The sequence below is a fragment of the Hyaena hyaena genome, unplaced genomic scaffold, assembly GCF_003009895.1.
Source record: "Hyaena hyaena isolate Hyena2069 unplaced genomic scaffold, ASM300989v1 scaffold_828, whole genome shotgun sequence".
In the NCBI taxonomy this organism is placed as follows: Eukaryota; Metazoa; Chordata; class Mammalia; order Carnivora; family Hyaenidae; genus Hyaena; species Hyaena hyaena.
The window spans coordinates 375,691-397,487 of NW_024081462.1; the positions used below are offsets into that span (position 1 = coordinate 375,691).

Here is a 21,797-nt window from a genome sequence, read left to right on the forward strand (position 1 = left end):
CAGTGTTTTCATTACTTAAGGCAGACCCAGATCACATATTCCCTAAAATGATTCTGCAGATTATTCCCCTTACTTTCAATCTTTGTAAGAGGACATGTTCTTTGTGTTCTTTTAAGTTCTTTTACAGCTTCTTGGAATTCTCTTTAAGCATTTCTGCTGCTTCTTGTTCAATATCTTTCTTATTTTTTATTAGACTCCTGTGTTCCTGGTGATTGTAACTTATTTTCCTCAAATTTTTTTTTCTCATTTTCCTTCTGTATAACCATCAAGCTGAAGAATATCTAGTCTGAGTTCAACCCTACCTCACCTACTTTAGAAAATAAAGGCACTGTTATTTATACATTCATCTTTGTAACATTCAAGTCCCAAAATGCACCTTTGTCATAAAGTATTTAATAAGTCTAAGTGAAAATTGCAAAGTAGTATATATATAGTATTGTCTGGGGACTCTAACTTGGTGAAATTTCTCCTTTCTCTGACTTTGATATAGAGACCAAATTTTATTTTTTTTTATAGTTTACTTATTTTTGAAACAGAGAGACAGAGCATGAGCGGGAGAGGGTCAGAGAGAGAAGGAGACACAGAATCTGAAACAGGAACCAGGCTCTGAGCTGCCAGCACAAAGCCCGATGCAGGGCTCGAACCCACAAACCGTGAGATCATGACCTGAGCCAGTCGGATGCTTAACTGACTGAGCCACCCAGGCGCCCTAAGACCAAGGTTTTTAAAAAGAAAAAGAAAAGAAAGAAATTTTTTTTTTTTCACATGCAAGGAAAACTTGATTTTGTTTTGGTTTTTTTTGCCAGAACTGTGGTTTTGGCCAACTAACTCCTGGTTTGTCTCTTTCCTACACATAAAGCCCTCTCAGCAACAGCCCAGGAATACACAATTAGCTCAACAGATCAATAGACAAGAAGCCTCCTACTCAGCCAGTTCAACACCTAGTCCTTAGTAACCAGACAGGCCAAGCCTCACTCCGAATAGTAAAGCAGACGATTGAAGCTTCAAATGGGAAATTTGGTCTGTCAGCCATCTTGGATCTCACACAAGTTCAGAGCACTCAGGACAATCATCTCTGCCTGAGTTATCTAAACTGGCTGCCTGTACTATCCCATAAATCTACGGGGTGATCAAATTGCACAACCTTCCTCCTCTTTGTTTAGCTAGATAAACATCTCAGAAGAAATAATTCATTTTGCTAATTGAGAGTAGTCTTCTGAAATGTTCTAAGCCGCCAGCTGAGGCAGTGCAGCCTGGCGAAAGCTCCTGTCTGAAATCTGAGGATCTGAGTTTTCTCTGCCCTCATTTTGCAAGTTTATAGCAGTGACATGAATTAGTACTGTCTAAGGAAGCTCAAAAGAATAGCTTTCACGAAAGCTTCTTCTCTCGCACCATATTTGGGCTGCTCCATGGTTGTATCTTTCTGACACTGTATCACCAGTTCATCTTCCTTGTTCACAGCAACGCCCCTGCTGTGAATCTCTCTCCGTGCTTTCTGCAGCTGTTATCATTGCCTTCTTCATTTGCCTCTGATGCCCTCGGAGCACAGTAGCCACTTCTCCCTTCCTTTCCTACCCCATTTCCCCCACCCTGAAGTGACCTTGACCCCACAACTGGGGCCAGAGTCTGGGTCTCGTCATGGGGTCCATGTTTCAGCCACTGTAAGTTGTCATCGCTGTCAGAGTCTCCACCATGTTTGCCAGTTACATAAGAGGCCACATAATGTCTGCTCCCCAGCGCAAGCTTTTATTAAACAGAGACAGCCCGAGAGGCCAAGTGGGCAAGAGGTTCATCCCGGAACCTCGTCCCCTGGGAGGCTGAGTGGCTGTCCCCGGGTCTTGGCTCCTGGAGCCACTCAGCTCAGCTCTCTGCCTGTGTTTGCAGCCTTAAATACCCAAGGACGACATGTTATGTTTTCGGCCTGAAGGGGCAAAAGAGAAGCAGCCCTTTCAAAATAAGAATTTCCCTGCTGTTTGTTTCATTTTGGAACACAATAAAGACAGGCTGAGGACACGACTCTGAGCTGTCAACACTTCCGACCCGGCTTCCACAGCACCTTTCGCTTGCCAGAAAAAAAAAAAGCTACTTAAGTGAAACAAGGGCCTAATGAATAGTCAAAATAATTGTTTAGCTTGGATATAAGGCCTTAGGTAAATAGATGATTGCCGGAGACCAGAGGCCAGAAAAAGCAGTGCAGCAGGACGCTACTTGTTCTCTTTTTCGGACATCAGCCCAGTGGCCTCTGCTCCTGCAGGGGCGGTTGTTACTGAATTATTTCTCTCTTCCCACGAGCATATTGAAGCAATTTAGTATCAGAAGGGGCTAATAAAAGCAGGGAGAATGAGGAGAGCTTTCTATATTGGAACTATATCCTCAAAACATAAATTTTACCTCAGCAGTCTCAAATAAACCGAATGCTCAGGAGATGGACTGCTTAGTTTGTTTGTATTTACCTTTCCGTGTTGAAAATGTCCAAAATGCTTTGTTAGCCCACTTACAATTGTCCTGCCTCCTGCCTTACCAGTAGTTTTAACATGATTTCAGCCTTTTTAAGCACTATTATTTACTACCCCTAAAAACTATCATTAGGTTTATGAATAATCCACTTCCAAGACTGTAATTGTAGTTATAGACAGAAGGAGCATTGAGAAGGAACCTTTCAGGTATGGGTTTGGTAGTTTGTTGTTGTCGCTGTTGATTTGTTTTTTTCTGTTTGTTTATTTAAGTTGTCTTTGCTATCAACTTACTTCACATTTCTTTTTCCCAAAAATGGCCTTACATCATGAAAACTCTATTTAATTAAGAGCTTGATTAAATTAGTTGCTAGGTAATTTCAGTTCTCCTGAATAATATTTTTAATAATTGCTTTCCATCTCTTACTTGAAAATAATAGATGCCTTGTTGATCCAGAACAGGATTTGGTTGTCTTACTCGTTCAGCTCATTTCCGCTGGACTGCTGTTCAAATAAACAACATCTATCTGATTGAATCTCAAATTCATCAAGGGGGGTGGATTCCCCTGGTATTCAAGTTCCTGGAATCATGATGAATATATATTTGGTTTATTGGCAAATAGCAATCAAAGCATACGTTGGGCAATAAAAAATGAATGCTTAACTGTTTATATGATTTTGTATCCCGATGATATAGGAAAAGGGTGAAGAGCCAATTTTGGATTTGAGCACAAACTCCACACTTACTAACACTGTGAGCTTTGAAAAATTATCAAATTTCCACTGGCTTCAGTTTCCTCATCTGTAAAATGGTCTAATAATAACACCTATTTCGCTGGGTTGTTGGTAGATGATATTCAGTAATGCATGATGTAAGGATTCAATAAGTGTTGACCATCATGTTATTTTCACGCACCTTATAATTTCCTCACAACAACCCTGTCAGGGAGGCAAAGCTGCTGTAATTATGCCAATTAATTTAAATATTAGAAAACTGGACATCAAAGTGGTTATTGAGTTGCCCGCAGTCACCCAAGATGGTGAAATATTGATCCTCTCAGTAACAGGAGTCTCTGAATTATTCACATATTGCCTTCCCTTTACCCATCCTGCCATGTGATGTTTAGGAAACATCTCTTCCATGTTCCTGTCTTTACATGACAATGGGCATCCTCTGCCTTAGACTGTCAGATGGAAAAACCTGTAAATTTTGGCAGAGGCTTTAAAACCTCTATTGATAGTATACAGAAGTTTTCTGGGAAAATGGTACCCTCCGAACTTCAAAGTCAGGAAGAATGCTTTGCTAATACTGAGAAAAACAAGTACTAGTGGACAACTGATTTCCAACTGGTGAGCCTGAAACCCCTCAGAAAAGCCCTCAGAGATGACACAATGGGTCAACAAACCTAAAGCTTAGCTGTCTTCATAGATCAAATGGATACAGACTTATCTGTGCATAAGATACACCTATCTATCATTTAGAAAATGTCAATCATTTAGGCAGTGCTGAATTTATTATATCATTCTGACATGCTGTACTTTCCCAATGGCTGCTAAATTTCACCTATCGTGAGGGTCTGTGATTTTTTAAAAAACCATGTGTACATACTCCTTAGGTTTAGAAACCAATGGTATTGAGGAGACAGCTCTGCCTTTGAAGCCTAGATTTAAGGACCAGCCCTGCTAGTTATAAGTTAAACCACCATGAACTCAATCAATCAAAATCAGTAGATATCTACTGAATATCTGTAAAGGGCCTGAGCCTTGGGCTAGAGCTGAGTAGGTGAACAGCAGTCCTGAGCTTTCGTCCTGAACCTCCATTTTCTCACCTATAAAGTAAGGAGATAATAGTGGCTCTCCTCACAAGACTATTGTGAGGATCCAATGAGATAAACAAGAAAATAAATACACTGTGATGTTTGTGAAAGTGCTTTGTAAACTCTTTGGAGTGTTATAAACATGGAGTGCTCAAGACAAGCTGCTGAAGACAGGAAAACCCTTCAACTCTCCCCAGTGGCTTTCCTATAACTGCTGGCCGTCTACCCCATGAACTTGCCAAATGCTAACAGCATTCCTTTCTTTGATCTCAGATGATACCCATATTTATAAAAATACTTTTCCATCTCTTTCTTCCTCCTCCCACTTCGTTTGATTCCATAAATTGTAACATCCCTTAATATCAATATGGCACTATAATATCAGATTATACAAAGCATTAAATAAGGCACCAATATAAAATTCAAAGCACAGAATAACCCAGGGGCTCACAGCTTGCAGTTTGTAAGCCCAAATATGCACAACGCCCATCTGTAAGGGATAGTTTAAACATTGCCAATGGCACTGGTTACAGCTAAAGGGGATCTTGCCCAAGCCCTGGTTAACTCCAGGGGGTAGGAATGAAGGAGAGAAGACTGTCCTTTTTCTCTAGTCATAGGCTAAGGCCCCACTGCCACCTCATGTCTGGGAAAGAGTGGTTTATGGGAGTGGACCCCTTACTTGTGGAATTGAAACCTTCCCTGATTCGGTTCTTCCAGAAATACAGAATATCTCATGTATTTTTATTTCTCCTCTAATTTCATATTTCCTGTGCTATTGGTACATTTTGTCTTTATATTTATTCTTGTCAACAGAGGACATTCACTTAGAGTCTGCTAAGTGCCATACAATACACAAAGCACTACGGAAAAATGCAAAACACATAAAACACATAATTAATATGCATGATTCTTGCTTTGTAGGAGTTTGGAATAAAAGTAAACCCAGCATTTATTGCAAGACAGCAAGTGTTATTTTAGATTCTCCAACCAATGACAGTTTGAACCACTGAGGCTTAGAGAAATAGATTTCCCAAGATCATACAGGTAGCAAGTGCCTGAGCCGAGATTGTCCAAGGTCTCTTTCATGTTAAAGTACATGATCTTTCCATTCTATGTCAATCCCTCCCTTGATCAGGAAGGCAGAACACACGTCAAAAAGAAGAGTGAATGCAGACATTAAAGAAAACCTGCAAATGAATAAGCACTACAAGCCCCACAGACTATTTTGTATACGGGGGTGGAGAAGTGTCTAAAAGTACGTGGAGCTGGGCTGGCCTTCACTGAGCACATTCTACAGCAGGTCAGTGATAGTCTGGGGAATAGAGCAGTGGACACTAGTCAGAGAACAACTGTGCTGGAACCAAGAGAATTAACACTGGGCAATTAAACATTCTAATGAGAATAAAAGTTATAATCCGAGAACATCATTTGTTCTCCCAGATTCAGATCCTTCCTCTTTGTGGCCCTCAGACTATGGGAATTTTGTAAGTTACTAAAATTTTCACAGCTCCATCTTCCAGGCAAATCTAAAAAAGAGCAGAGTGCTGCTTCATGTATTAGAGTACTGCCAAGTTCATTACACTTAGCATTCTCTAAATATCCCCTCTCATACAGCTCTCCCTTAAGCAAGGTGAGTTGAAATCATTTTCCTCCTGTCATTTGGTGTTGGTTGCAGTGACATAAGAGAGTAAGAGGATTTACAGAGGAAAAGTGAGTATACTTGGCAACGTTTTCAAGCATTTGTTTGGATTTTCTGTTTTTTAGGAGATGTACGACTAAGGGGTCAGACGGGGGTTCCTGCTGAACGCCGTGGCTCCTACCCATTCATTGACTTCCGCCTACTTAACAGTGAGTAATCAAGTGTACCTGGAAAAGAACAAATGTTTTCTTTAAAAAAAAAAATTTCACTTCCCTCTGAACTTCAAAACCCTTGGAGGTCTGCCTTCCTTCCTCCATGTCTCCCCTCCCAAATGGAACTTAACCCCTTGTCTTTAGATTTCCTTCCTAGTGAAGTGATTCTGGCACTGACCTACCTCCCAGAGCTTTAGTGAGAATCAAATGAGATCATTTCAGCTTTCAAAATGTCTTAAAAATCATGAAGCCCTATGCAGGGAAACTTACTCCTTTCATCATGCAGCACATTCTTTCCACCTTCATCCAGAACTAGACCAGATGAGATTCTATTTTGCTGTTAAAACCCCACAGGGAAACCTACTCACATATGGCCCTTAGTAACTATCCACTGTCTAATTCTCCCTTCTTTGTCTCATCGAAGTCCCTGAAATCTGTTCTTGCATTCCTGGGAAAGCTCTCCATCATGGCTGAGCCCTTGTAGTCTGCACTTGCTGCTTCCTCCATTAGGACTACCTTGGAAAGTCATTTCTTTCTACCTTTCCCCTTCATATATTACTCCTTATTTGGAGTGTTGCTCAACCTCTCCATAATTCTGTTAATTTCAAATTCCCTTGGAAACCAGTGACCAGTCACCCTGCCTGATAGCATGTCTTCTATCGCAATCATGCTGCACTTTGGACTCGGGGGGTGGGGACGGTACGGGGAGAAACTGGATAAATTTCACAGTTTGCTTCAAGGTTTTCAGTGTTTGGTTCTCATACCACTTCCCATCGATAAATTTCAAAGTGCTGGGTTGCACCCACAGAGTATTAGTTTCCTTTGGCATAAACAAGTTCAGTGAAAAGGTAATTTGATTTACCTCGACCCCTAAAAATTACTAGGAGAAGTCAAAACTTGCTATCCTTGGATCCTCAAAAGGTCAATAGGGAATAGAGATGCTTGTATTTCTCCTAGCTTATTAAACTTCCATAGCAATGTGCAAGATCCATTTTCTCAGCTTTTTCTGGGACACAGAGACTTGGAGTAACCGTTCCATATGAGATGACCTCCCAACCCAGGCCCCCAAAAAACTCATTTTAGAAGACACAGTTGATTTGCTAACCCAATGCAATATTGGATACAGATTATGGGGAGCTCGGATGGTGTCTCAGCTTTCCTCATGACCCTGAATAGGCTGGTCCAACTACTCATGGAAGTTACCCCTTTTGACAGTCACTAGACTATACTGGTTTCCAGTTTCCAGGCATATGGTTCCACCAAGTAAGATGGGAATGAATAGAGGGTCCAGTTAATTCACTGTCTCAAAGAGATCAGGACTGTCTAATGGCTTCACATACTAAGTGTGAGGTGGAGAAAATAATCAAAACAGTCTCTTTCAATATTAGATGAGATGTTATATCATGTTTTCTAATATAAGGCATGAACAAATTAGGAAACATAGGAGATACTTGTCTTTATAATAATTCCAAGGTTCCAAATGATATCATCTGTTTCTAAATTATCCCAGTGTTAGTAAGCAACATCAGCTAAGAGCAGTTTTCTTTGCAAGTGGGATTAAGGAATAATTTTCCTATATACATCATAGGTCTTTGTAACACTTGGATTTGGGTTTTTTTTATAATTTGTTTTATTTTTAGAACATTAAAAAAACTGAAAAAAATGTATAAAACCAATGCAGGTAATATTTCACTACACTATTATTCACCATATAACAAATCACATAAAAGTAGGTGCCATTCTGTCATCCCTCTCCTGAAGGTCCTCTGGAAACTTCCTAGTGCCTGGACTCACCCCCAGCCTCCTTCCCCTGGCCTGGGATGCTCTCTGCCCCTCCACCCCCATTTCACTCTATCTGTTGCTCTAGACCTTCCACACATTAAGTAACAGTGTTGGCCATCCGTTCTGAAATTCCCCTTCTCCTCTGCTCAGCACAGCACTGTGGATAACTCCTTCACTCACATCTCTTTAGCAGTAAAACATGCTAAAAAACGCTACCAACTTGTCTTCATTGTATTTTGCTTTCCAATGGACTTACTTTTCCCCCCTGTATGTATAGAACACATCCCTAAACAGACTACAAGATCCTGAAGATCTGTCCAACTAGATCGAAGGATCCCCTCAAAAAGACTATATTAAATAATTATAAATGTCAACCATCCCCTATATTTTGCTCAGCAGTTCATTCAGATTGGACTGAAGCCCTCTAAGATTCTTCCTTATTTGTGGTACTGTCTATTCCATTGTCAAATGCTGGGATACCTAGTTAGTGAGTTGAAAATACAATCGATAACATTACTGTAGTCATTCTCCACAATTTCCTAGGTTAGTAGGCAGTTAAAGCAACTTGTCACTAGGTAGAACCAGGTGTGTTCTTTCTGTGTTACGTACAGTCACTTAAGATGTAATGTATTTGTCACATCTCCTACTACTTTATATAGAGCCTATTTAATTCTCTTTAAGGTCATTCATGTTCTCATTGGGGTTTGCCTGCCTGATTTGTTAGTGTGTGCTTTCTGCCTAGAGGGAAACATTTGAAACATACCTCTTTAAAAATTTAAAAATAAGCCCTAAAGATACATTTTTGTGACCTTTTCCTAAAACTCTTAATTTTACCAATTATTTCCAGTTCTACACAGTACATACCAAACTAGTATAAAGTGATTGTTTTTGTATCATTTACCTTAATTTTGAGTCATTCTTTCCAAGTACAGACAGACACCAAAGACTATTTTCCTCAGGTGCTTGCAGTTTTGTTCTGTCTCCCAAGGTAGAACCTAATCTTGGAATTTTTTTTTAGTTTTTTTTCATTTATTTAAACAGATATTTATTAAACTACTGGGATGTGATTGGAGCTGTGTTAAGCATTACAGATACAATGATCATTACACATTTGGGGTTCTAGCCATTTTAAGGCTTTAAACTAATGATTTTTAAATCAGAGTTAATACCTACTCTTCTCAAGCTATTCCAAAAAATAGAAATCGAAGGAAATCTTGGAATATTTTTAAAAACACCATTTATAGGGAAGACCAAATCACCATAGCCTCTATCCTTGGTGTTTACATCCTGCAACCTTCCTTCTAAAATGCTTAGTGAAACCCACGTGGCTACCACTCCGTGTCCATAGTGTCCCTGGAGCTTTTCCTTCTACCACTTCCTTCAACATATGTCTTGAATGTCTGGAACATGCATAACAAAAATGTACATTACTTAGTAAGGCCCACTGCACTTCTCCATTGGCCCCAAAAGGCAAAACCTAACCTGTTATAGCAGAACAGAAAATGTCAGAATTAATATCTAAAATAACTTCCCTGGGGGTGCCTGGCTGGCTCAGTTGGTTAAGTGTCCACTCTTGATTTTGGCTCAGGTCATGATCTCATGGGATTGAGCCCAGTTCATGGTGAAGCCCAGTGGGGGTCTCTGGGCTGACAGCACAGCGCCTGCTTGGGATTCTCTCTCTCCCTCCCTCTGTCCCTTCCCAGCTCAAGTGTGCTCTCCCTTTCTCTCTCTCAAAATAAATAAATAAACTTAAAAAAATAAAATAACATAACATAAATAAAATAACTTTCCTTGTATCAGAATAAAGTTTATAGACATCAAAACAGTTAACAAGAATGAGACTGGGCCAATAGCAATCAATGAAGTAAACCTGCACTCCCATCCATGCCCATATTTTTTGAAGACATGGTACTACCACACCTACGTACTTGTCTACATTCTGCATATAAGATGACAATATATACCTAGTTTGCCTCAAATTTGTACCTGTTTTCCAGACATACTTACTAATAATGCCATTTTCCATTCCCTACGTATTCTGGCTGAGACAATAAATTACAAAATCAATGGATTTTATAGTTTTTCCTGCAAAAAAAAAGTTACTTCAAGACAATACCTCTTAAATGTCACTTTCAATCCAGGAACAAAGATCAGGAAATCCTCCTCATGACAGACACATCCAGATCCATGCATGTCTTGATTGAGAATATGTAAGATAAAGTTACTTGTTGACAGACAATGTTATTTACTATTTATATTTTATACAGTTTAGAAAACAGACATTTATATGAGCTTTGAGAAGCTTCTCTGGTCAAGTCGCAGAAAAATGTGGCTTCAGCACCATTGTAGGACACTGGAATCATAAATCTTTAAAGAAGAGGATTATCTTTACCTCTAAGCATGGTGGGGCAGAACAGAGTGAGAGGAAAGATTGACCATTATTTTTATTCTCCCTGCGATACTAAAGCAGAGACTCAAAAGAGGCCCAGAAGAATGGCAAGGCAATGGCTCGATTATCCCAATGCCAATTTCCTATAGATTTATGTCATTTACTAACTCTGTTTGGAGGGAAACAAGAGAAGAGAAAACCGAGGAGTGCTCAGAGAAACGTGCGGCTGCAGAGGCCAATGTTGCAGAAGCAATCACAATTTTCTGCAGAACAGGTGGTTACAGTTCCCCTTGTACATCTCTGTCTCCTGGTTTAATATAATCAGTAGGCTGAGTAGATAATGACTAGGTGGGGATGTTCCCATGGCAACCATTTCAGAGCAACACAATGTGATTTCCACACTAGCTGAGCAAAGGAAGTGACATACAAAGCAAACATTCCCAGTGACTGTGGAGCTTGAAGGAACGAGGCAGCTTGAGCTGCAAGTTTCAGGGCAGCAAATTTCAGCTGCCACAGAGAGCCTGGAGCTCCAGACCAGCCACGGGACTTTGCAGTAGTAGGTTAATTGGCTATTTGGCTTTTCCTGTTGGTTAATTTGCTAATCTTGATCTTTAAAGTTCTATTCCTCCAGATCTGCCTCTCCAGGCAGGGCCATTATCACTACACAAGCATGAGGTAATTTTAGTAGAACTACAAAAAGGGTTTCCTTTACTTTTGAAATTGAACTAATAAATACTATATATTTATAATATATAAATACATAATATACATAATATATATATAAATATATATATATCTTTTTATGGAGAAGTGACCCAGAGACTCAAATACTTTTTTAAAGCTGCCATCTAGAACATTACACCCTGAAAAAAATATATAAAATACATTCATAAAAAAACTGTCAACCAAAACCTACTAAGTATGTTACAAACCATCTGGTGCTTAAGTGATGTCCCCATCTTAAGTTAAAGAGGGACATTTTGCTTATAAACTCAGTTTTCTAAGAAAGAATTCCTAGCAGATGGTGACAGCCTTTTAGTAATCTTCTTAAAGGTAATTCTTAATGTTTCCTATGAGAACCACACAAATGTAAAGAACCTAAATTAAAATGTTACAGGGTGAGGTGTTTAAGGGCACAAACTTGCAATTAGTAGATAAATAAGTCCTGGAAATCTAATGGACAACACAGTGATTACAGGCAACTGTATTATCAACTTCAAAGTTGTTAAAGCACTACATCCTAATTATTCTCACCACAAAAATTAAATGATAATTATATGACCTAATAGAGGTGTTAGCTAACACTGTGATAATCATATTGAGATCTATAAATGTATCAAATCCAAAACCTAATACACTTAAGCTTACACATGTTACATGCCAATTAAATCTCAATAAAAAAAGAAAAAGGGAAAGAAAATGAAATTAAAAATGCCCCTTAAAACTGTTACGGGGTGATTTAAAAGAAGTCATATTGAGAAGATGATATCATATTCCCCCCAAAATTCAGGCCCGTAGCCCCATGGCCCACAACAGAGAAGGGAAGTGCCCGCTGAGATAGTTCATACTTCTCCTGAGTGCCAGGTAACACTCCACAATTTGAAAGTTCAATATTTGTCTTCCTCTAGAAGAAAGACAAGACATCGATTGTGGTTGTGGGTCCTTTCTGACTCACCTGGGACATGCTTCATGATGTGCACCCAGGGTTTCTGACTATAAGTCCCCCAGCATTTCACATGCAGAAGTGCCAGACCAGCGGGATAGTTAGCCACTGAAATGACACTGCATTGCAAAAGACAGAATTGATGTTGCCGGCACCGTTTCGCCCCTTCCCTGTCACTATTCACCAGTGACTATCAATGGAGCAGCTCCTGGGATAGACAGTGAGCCAGGTGCTGGAGATACAAAGATAAAATGAGACAGAGCTCCTGTCTCTTAGAAATTTATAGAGACGTAAGCCTGTACATTCTGATGTGATAAAATACATTTAATAATACACGCATGTATAATAAAAGTATATATAAAATGAGAAACATGTATGTGTATACATGATTCAGAGGAGAGCATGATTAACTTTGGGGAAGTTGGGGGAGGGAGCAATTAACTCAGTCTTGGGAAATTACAGAAGGCATTCTGAAGGAATGAAAACATGAACAGTACTAAAGCAACAATGAAGTGAAGGAGGGCTACATACTTTTAAAGCCATTCTAAAATGTGCTTCAAGAACTAAGGAACCAAGAAAGAGTCATCAACAACTCTAGTCAACTAGATATAAGTTTTATCGGAAGATGAGGTATTCAAAGAAGTCAGGAGAGGTCATTCAATATTGAAAAAGAAACAGTTTGGGGCGCCTGGGTGGCTTAGTCGGTTAAGCGTCCGACTTTCGCTTAGGTCATGATCTCGCGGTTCGTGGGTTCGAGCCCCGCGTCGGGCTCTGTGCTGACTGCCAGCTCAGAGCCTGGAGCCTGTTTCAGTCTGTGACTCCCTCTCTCTCTGACCCTCCCCTGCTCACACTGTCTCTCTCTCTCCTAGAAATAAATAAAACATTTAAAAAAAAAAGAAAGAAAGAAACAGTTTGCACCTTTTTTTTTTAAGTTTATTTATTTATTTTGACAGAGAGAGTGCACAGAGAGCAGAGGAGGGGCGGGGGGGTGGGAGAGAGAGAATCCCAAGCAGGCTCTGTGCTGTCATCACGGAGCCCAATGCAAGGCTCAAACTCACAAACCACCAGATCATGACCTGAGCCAAAACCAAGGGTTGGCCGCTTAACCAACTGAGCCACCCAGGCGCCCCAACAGTTTTCACCTTCCGAAGCCAGAACTGAAAACAACCACTGCCTTTTGTTAACCTGGCTGACATTGTTTAATGGATTCATTTTTTATATGAGTGATAAAAAATAGAAAATTGAATCAGGGCGCTCAGGGAGCCCAGCATTTCCTCTGGGATGTCATTCATTCATTCAACAAATAGAATATCCACTGTCTGCCAAGCAGGCCATGCGGCTAAGGTGCCCTGAGCCACACCAGTAACCACGGGGCTAGGATAGCTTTTGCCCCAGACAGCAATTGGGCTGGAGTCTGCCAGAGACACCAAACACTAATACCTCAATAATTCCTTTCAGGTCAACAAGGACTGGGGTAGCAGGGGGCACCTACCATCTCTTATACCTAGGCTAAGGATTCTGACTGCTCAAAAGGAAACTTTAGAGATTCCTTTACCCTCAAAAACCTAACAATCTCACTACACAGGCAAGACAAACATACATTAAATCAAGGACTATACAAGAGCATAAATGATCTACTTCTAAAATAACTGACAGAAACAATAAATCAGAGACCAAAGAAGGCAGAGATTACTGAAGTGCTCTGAGCAGGAAAAGAGGGCTTTATTGTCTTGTGCTGAATTCTGAAAGATAAGATAGAGAGTTGTCTAGTGAAGGAATTGCCTAAAAGTGAGACTGAGCTGACATATGGGAGACATTAAGTCATTAAGTAGGAGAAGGTCCAGAAAGTAGTAAAGTATGTTGACTAGAGAGAAAACGAAAGCCTTGGAATGCCAAGATAAAGAACTTGAACTTGACTCATTAAACAAAGAAGGTCACAAGAGAATTTTGAGAAAAACATAGACAGCATAAAATAGTACTTAAGAAAATTAACTAACACTCATATGTAGGAGGGGCAGACTCAATAAATCAAGAGAAATGTGATCAGGCAGCAGACTATGATGGAAGCAGAAATAAGGTATAAATCCAGAGATGATGTGGAGAAAAGGAGATAAAACTTGACAATACTGAATTCTGGGAGATCCTGGGGTTGGTCTGGCCATCTGAAGAACTGAAGATGAGATCAACAGTGAGGAAAGTTGGAGGGTGAGTTAGGGAAAGATAGTGAGCTCAGGGGCAGGTTTTTTGCAGAAGTCAAGTCCAAGAAAAAGCTGTTAATAAGGGACCACAATACAGGTCAGAAAGGCCTGTTTTGGAAGTTCCACTTGGGTATTAAAATCGTCCATGATCCGTATGGCCAGAAACAGGTGTCACAAAATCAACAGCTACTTTTTATTCAAGGGTCCCTATAATTCTAGTTTATAATAAGCTTGATTTAACAAAGCATAAGATTATCAATAATAAAACCCACAAAGATGTCTCACCAGCAACTTATTTTCCTCTGTGAAAAACTATGTAAACACAATTAAGACACCATCTTACCCCACATCATGGATTCTGTTTGGTACAAATATGTTTGCTTATGTCAGAGCCCAGCAGGCTTGCTAACTCACTGGAATGTAACACGGAGAAATGGCCATTTTCTACTGCAGGACTTCCTTGAGTAAAACCCTGATCCACTCAGAGTACTTCTGGTATAGTGGCTTCTTTGGATTTCTGGAGACAGTAAAAGATAGAGGGAAGCAGGAGTAAATTAAGTTTCTTTTGATTGAAGTTATCCTATTAGTCACTGAGCTAGAATGAATTGTTTGTTAAATAAAATTAAATTCAGCCTCCTACCCAGAAGGAAGCATAGCCTACCTCTTGTGACTTCATTAATAAATAAAATGAGGGGTTATGCCCTCCCATTTCTACCTTACCTTCAATGTTTGAGAAGATTTAAATGACTTGCCATGGTCCATATATAATTCTACATATGAAAAAATAGAGACCGTTCCCTCCTTAGAATCTTTTATGTGTTTCCAACTTGAGATCATAGAGTTAACATGCAAGATCAAGAAGATCATTTTCTCTCTAACTAGCAAACCAAATTGCCTTGGGGCACCTGGGTGGTTTATTACTCATAAGTAACCTAAGAAGAGAGGGCTGTAGAATTGGGGCCAAAGGAAAGTGGCAGCAATTACGGAGGAAAGTCCCCAGGGGAAGATGGCCAAGGCCACTGCACCCAACCACAGCCACCACAAGAGCTTTAAGATGGGAAGTGCTTAATCCCAGATACAGGACACATGAGGCGAGGAGGAGATCCTACTTAGGCAAGGCTCCCCAAGGCTATCGGTCTCCTGAAGGCCTGAAAGCACAGGAGGGCAGCTGCAGACACCAGAAATAGTAGAAGTCCTTCTCACCCAACCACAGGCAGCTCCTCTGCCTGGCCCACGATGGTGGCCTCACCCAGAGCCCCATGCACACTGCATTCCCCCTGCTAAGGGCCCACTCTAAACCACAGTTAACAGAGGAAGTTGGCAGAAAGGCAAAGTGCTTTGAAGTCAGACGTGGGTTTGAATCCTACTTCTTCTGTGAGTGTGAGAAAAATGCACAAACTACTTACAGTGACTTACAGTAACACCAGCCTCAATAGGTTGAAGTGAGAGGTAAATGAGATCATTGTGTCCAGCAGCCTGTCTGGCTCGTAATTAGTCATCTGTAGATGTAGTTGAACTTTGGATGTACCTTCTTCTTCCTCTACTGAGTACACCCCTCCCCAGCCACCTCTTCTCCTAGGAAGTATTCATTCACCCCTCTCCCACCTATTGTGACCTTTGGGAGGCCTGCTTCCTTCCCAGGGGACTAATTACTCAGTCCCTCCCCTGTGATCCCATTCACATCTCCAAGAAAGCATCGGTCCCACTATAACTGCAAACTCATTGAACTTGAGTCTCGGAGGAGTATATTACAAAACATCCTGAGACTACTTGATGTAGCAAGCCTGGCTCTGGATGTGGGTATTAGGGAACTACTGACATAGTTGAATTACTTGATATACATACAGTATATACATTCAGTATATCAAGTAATAATAATAGTAATAGCTAATATGTGTGGAGCTCTTAGGTTCCAGACACTGCTTTGCACACATTGATGCATTTAATCCCACAAGATCCCTATGAAGTAGGCACTACTACTTAAGATGAGGAAACTGAGGCCCCCCCCAAAAAAATAAGTCACCCAAGAAAGAAGTCAAATTTCACACCTCAAAAACTCCAATACCAGAGCACAAGCCCCTAACCATATGGACCATAATTCATCTTTATATATGAATTTTAATGTTTAAAGGCAATATATTATGCAATATATTCCTTTTATGTGTCATATATATAATTCCACATATTAAATGTTCTTCTTACATTATAATAGTTATTTTCTTTTTATGGTATATTTAGACTCTCCTTTTTGGCATAAAAATGCTTCAATATCATTGAACAAATATTTCTATAACCTAATGAGAAAATATATAATCACACACGTAAGTACTTTTCAACTATACATTCCTACTGCTCTGGTAGAAGGTGCCAAGTGACAAATTATTCATTTTATCACCCTACCCTGTATTCTTTGGTAAGAAAGAGAAGGGTGTGGTGATGACAATGGAGGATACTTGTCAGCTGTCCCCAAAGAAGAAGGAAATGGAATCACTATTGTGACAAAGTCAGATTCGAGGCTGCCACCGGTTGCTTTAATTTTTCCCAACGGGGAGTTTGTTATTTCCTGTCACGCAAACTGTGCATCATCGAAAGAAAGTTTCTCAGAACGTCTATAATACATTAAGTAAAAAGAAGCAGGGTACTGTAGATCTTAAACAAAGATCTCAGCTACATTTTTTAAAAAGCACCAAAATTTTAACAAGTATTGTTTCTAGATGACTATTATTTCCTTTTTTCTGTTTTTCTATTTTTTTATTACCATGAGCAACTATTCCTCTTATCATCAGAATGAATGGGATTTTATTAAAAAGAAAAAGCAATGTCAATCTGAGACAGAATATTTTTTCCAAATAAAGTAATAACAAGATGCAGAAAATGAAGGGGCGCCTGGGTGGCTCAGATGGTTAAGTGACCAACTCTTGGTTTGGGCTTAGGTCATGATCTCACAGTTCATGAGACTGAGCCCTGCGTTGGGCTCTGTGCTAACAGAGCAGAGCCTGCTTGGGATTCTCTCTCTCCTTTTTACTCTCTCTCTCCCTTTCTCTCTCTCAAAATAAACAAATAAACAAACAAACAAAAAGAAGATGCAGATGATAAAGCTACAGCCCTAAGCCAGAAAACATTATATTACTTTCACCTTGTAAAAGTAACTGGAAATTATGAAGTTAGGTATTTATCAAAGCTATGTATGTTACTTCACAATAATAGCTTATCATTTAAGTTGAAATTTATTCTACAGTGCATGAAATCAAAGTACTAATTCACGTTTAAACAGCACTTTAAATTTGACAAAACTTTCAAATGAAGTCACTCAAGAATTCTTTTAGCCCAGTTTCTCAGTTGTTTACAATCAAACACACACACACACACACACACACACAAACAAAACAAAACAAAACAAAACAAAACAAAAAAACAAATAGAAAACAGAGACACCAAGTGACTCCCTGCAAGGTAATGGAAGAGTTAAGATCTAGGATTCAGGTCTTTTAACATTCTCTTTTTCCATTCAACCACAGGCCTTCCTTATTTAAATTTACCTTAAGTGTATAAAAAATTTTTTACCACTTGCAGTGAAAGAAAAACCAAACCAAGGACTTCCCCTGAAGGTGGTGTGGGAGCTGGCTACTGCACAGTTGCCTGGAGTCAGAGTCTGACAGCAAGGGCTGTCCAGACCTCTCTGTCCTCCAGCTTCCTGGGCTGGGAGAGAAGGATTGAAGAATATATACCTCACAGGGCTATCATGAAAGGTACTGAGTAAGTGTGCCTAAAGTGCTAGCACAGTACCCAACACAGTATTAATTCTCAATAAATGGGGACTGTTACTAGTATTGGTATTCGTATTTCCATTTCTTTATGATCATATGTAGAAGTGCTTGAAAGAGTATATAATACACAATAGTACAATGCACTTGACTTATATTGAAGAAGAGAATGATTTATTCCCCTTTTCAGTTTCCCATTCTTTCATTTACTCATTCTTTCAACAAATCTTTATTAAGTTCCCTCTACATTATCAGAGACATCTCTTTCCAAAGTCTGACTGTAAATAAAGTGGGAGAGAGAAAATAGTAGCTAGAAACCTGGGGTAGGGAAGGCTTTGGGGGTTTATTTTTGGGCAAGACATTTAAGCATGCTGAAATTATGGTGAGAAATATCTAGTTGAGAAAAATCAATGGGCTATATAGGACAGAAAAGTCATAACTGGGAATAAAATGTCCTGAAAAGGTGGTAGGGGGGACTGGCCTTAGAAAATGAGGCAGTTTTTCTAATAGAACAGGCAAAAAGAAGAAAAGAATGGCTGCAGAATAGGAAGTTTTCTAGGTTTTGTATCAGAGAAGTAAGGAACTTCCTGCCTAATGACTTCCAGTTTCCCTATGAAGTAGGACTCAGGATGGGGGGTATCAAGGAGACAGGGCAATGAATGACTCTCTGAGCTTGATGGTAATGTAATTGTCACCCAGAGAGCTAGTTCTGTGCTCCACCTGGCCACCAGCACTCATCATCAGAAGTACCTCAGCTGAGGTACCACTATAAGAGAAATTCCTGCAACAACGTGGTGGCCTAGCCCCACCCCTGGTTGGCTAAACATATGCCATTGCTTTTTCTTCTTCTCACAGCATGGACCATTAGAGAAAAGCCCATTGCAATCCCTGCTCTACTCCATGCCCTCACATCTCCCTGAGATACGAAACTGCAAAACAAAGAGATAACCTCATGTCAGAAACTCTTCTCTTTCCTGTGCTTATTTGTGCCATGTGGGTAATACAATCTATAAGAAATGTTTATCCATGAACACAGGTTTTGCCTCTGCCTTTCAGTGGCCCTCTGTCCTGCACACCCGCCCTTCTACCATCCAAAGGAGGCAATTCATTCCATGAAGACAGTTGTGGCTGTAGCTAGTTTATTTCTGGGCAGAGCCTGGGCCATGTTCCGTCCTTGGCCTTCTTTCCCCATTGGCTCTGCTTCCCATGGCAATGGAAAGACGTTTAGCACCCTTTTTCCCAAGTTGCCAAGAAATTAGTCAAGTAGAACATACTTACCTTAGCATAATTATAAGCCCCATACCCCCTTCCCTCGCTCACTCACTATTTTTCGCAATCCTTGCCATGTGAGGAAGGAAAATTCTCCATCTCTTTCCTTATTCTTTTCTCATTCTTTCATTTTGTGCCTTCCCACATTAGCTCTGTTTTCTATTTTGGAGACAATTCTGATAAAGACCAGAAAGCTAAAAATCTATCCCCAAAATCTCCTTGGAAGACCTGGAATAAATATCTTCTTTTGTAAAGATAAATTAGATCAAATTTAGATCAAATAATTTGTGTTTATTGAGCAACTACTGTGTGCCAGGCTATGAGTTATAAGAGATACAGGATGGAAAAAAAGCATCTTCAGAAATACTTGTACACAACTCAGATAAACACCAGATCAATTGACAGGTGCCAGGGAAATTCCAATGAAAAGATGACTGAAGATTCTAGGGAAAGACCTCATAAAGAGATTGACATTGACACTTGGACAATGATTGGATTTTTGTAAGTGGAGTTTTTTTTAAGTGCATTCAAAATTCAGGGGTGGGAAAATGCTGAATTTATTCAAAGGGTGAGTATCCCTCAGGTACTAGAGTGAACTCTTTTTTTGTGTGTGTTTGTTTTATTTAATTCTGAGAAAGAGAGAGACAGGGTAAGCAGGGGAGGGTCAGAGAGAGAGGGAGATACAGAATCTGAAACAGGCTCCAGGCTCTGAACTGGCAGTCAGCACAGAGCCTGACGTGGGGCTCGAACCCACGAACCGTGAGATCATGACCTGAGCTGAAGTCAGACGACTGAACCACCCAGACGCCCCTAGAGTGAACTCTTAGTGGTGAAGGGAGGGAGTAGCAGGGTTGGGGGGAAAACAATAAGAATTGATGTTAAAACTGATCTGAGGGACACCTGCCTGGCTCAGTCAGTTATGCATCAGACTTCGGCTCAAGTCATGATCTCACAGTTCATGAGTTTGAGTCCCACATCAGGCTGTCAGTGCATAGCTGCTCCAGATCCCCTGTCCCCCTTTCTCTCTGCTCCTCTCTGACTCTCTGTCTCTCTCTCTCTCTCTCTTTCTTTCTCATAAATAAACATTAAAAATTTTTTTTCAACTAGTCTGGAACTTTTACTACATGATAAGGGTTGGTTAGAACAAGAACAGAGACTATCTTAAATGGCAATTTGTAATTACTTTGTAAAAAATAAAATGGAGAATCATTGAGGGCTTTTGAGTAAAGAAAAACACGTTTTCTCTCCCTTGTATCTTGCTTAGCAAGTGGTTGTTTCTTGCTAATATTAAAACTAAGTTTCAAAAACATGACCGGTTATTCCTGGCTATACAGTGAAAATGCACTCTTGGGGCACCAGAGTGGCTCAGTCTGACTTCGGCTCAGGCATGATCTCACAGTTCATGGGTTCGAGCCCCACATCAGTCTTTCTGCTGTCAACATGTAGCTGTCTTCAGATCCTCTGTCTCCCTCTCTCTCTGTCTCTCCTCCCTCACCTTTCTCCTCTCAAAAATAAATATTTAAAAAGAAAAAAGAAAAAGAAATGCATTCCCTATCACATCAACACCTTTAATCTAACCTTCTGTACCTTAGATCAAAACTTCTTTTCAACATGCTTCACAAAAACAACATATACTGGTCCCAGGGCTTAACTCTGCTTGAAATTTGTTAAATAGAGAGTCCAGGATCTCAAGCCAATATCAGTACAAAATCTGTAATTGTAACTGTAAAAGTAGCTGATATTTACTGAAAGTGTTCTATGTGCCATGCTGTATATATAAAAGCCTTATTTATGGTATATATGCTAAGGCTGCTGGGACATTCTTTTTCATTTGTCTATTCACTGAATAAGTAGTTCCTGAGAACCTGTTATGTGCCAGGCACCATTCTAATGGCTTAGCTCCCACAGTGGAGAAGAAACAAAGTTCCTTCTTTTAAAGAACCTCTTTTCTTAAAGTGTTTCCTCCATCACCTTTATCTCTCTTGATTATAGCAATAATTATTCTTTAAGGGACAATATTAGATTTCCAAAGTGTCAATAGTATTTCTGATACCACTGCCAAAATGTCTCAGTACTTCTGTAAAAAGTCATAGGCAAATAGATTATAACACCTCAGAGGGAAATGTCTTAAAAGATAAAAGTTGATTACTATATTGAAAGATGAGCATTTTCTAGTCAATCAAATGTTCTCTTAATTCAGAATTGCCAAATATGGATAGCCTATTTTGAAAGGATCATAATATAACCCGAAACTCCTAACACGAAAAGTATTTGAGGGCACAATTTAGTTTTTCTTCAGTGACTCATGACTTCTCAGAATCTTACAATTCTTCAAAGTCAATTATTTTAAATGGCATTATTAACTGGAACTTCAAAGCAATCTTTGTGAAGAGTTTAACTTTCTTATTTTTAAAAATCCCATTAGCTGAAGCTATAAATGCTAGTCGTGCCTCCTCAGATTTTGAGAATAATATAAAGCACTGGCGTTTAATTTCAGCTGTTTGGAAATGACTAACAGGGTAATACAATGGATGAATTTCATCAAACATTAATAGCTGGATAAGTAAGAAACACCCACTATGTGGAAATTAATAATAAGACATGTCACCAT

The 21,797-nt window shown here is 39.7% G+C and overlaps 1 protein-coding gene across 1 annotated transcript in view; it reads left to right on the top strand.

The window, feature by feature from the left end:
• PDE7B (phosphodiesterase 7B) overlaps positions 1 to 21,797 on the top strand; it is a 141,021-nt gene that overhangs the window by 61,080 nt on the left and 58,144 nt on the right. Inside the window, exon 2 of the mRNA XM_039219693.1 lies at positions 6,035 to 6,118. Coding sequence (XP_039075624.1) covers positions 6,035 to 6,118 — 84 coding nt within the window. The remainder of the gene's footprint in view (positions 1 to 6,034; positions 6,119 to 21,797) is intronic.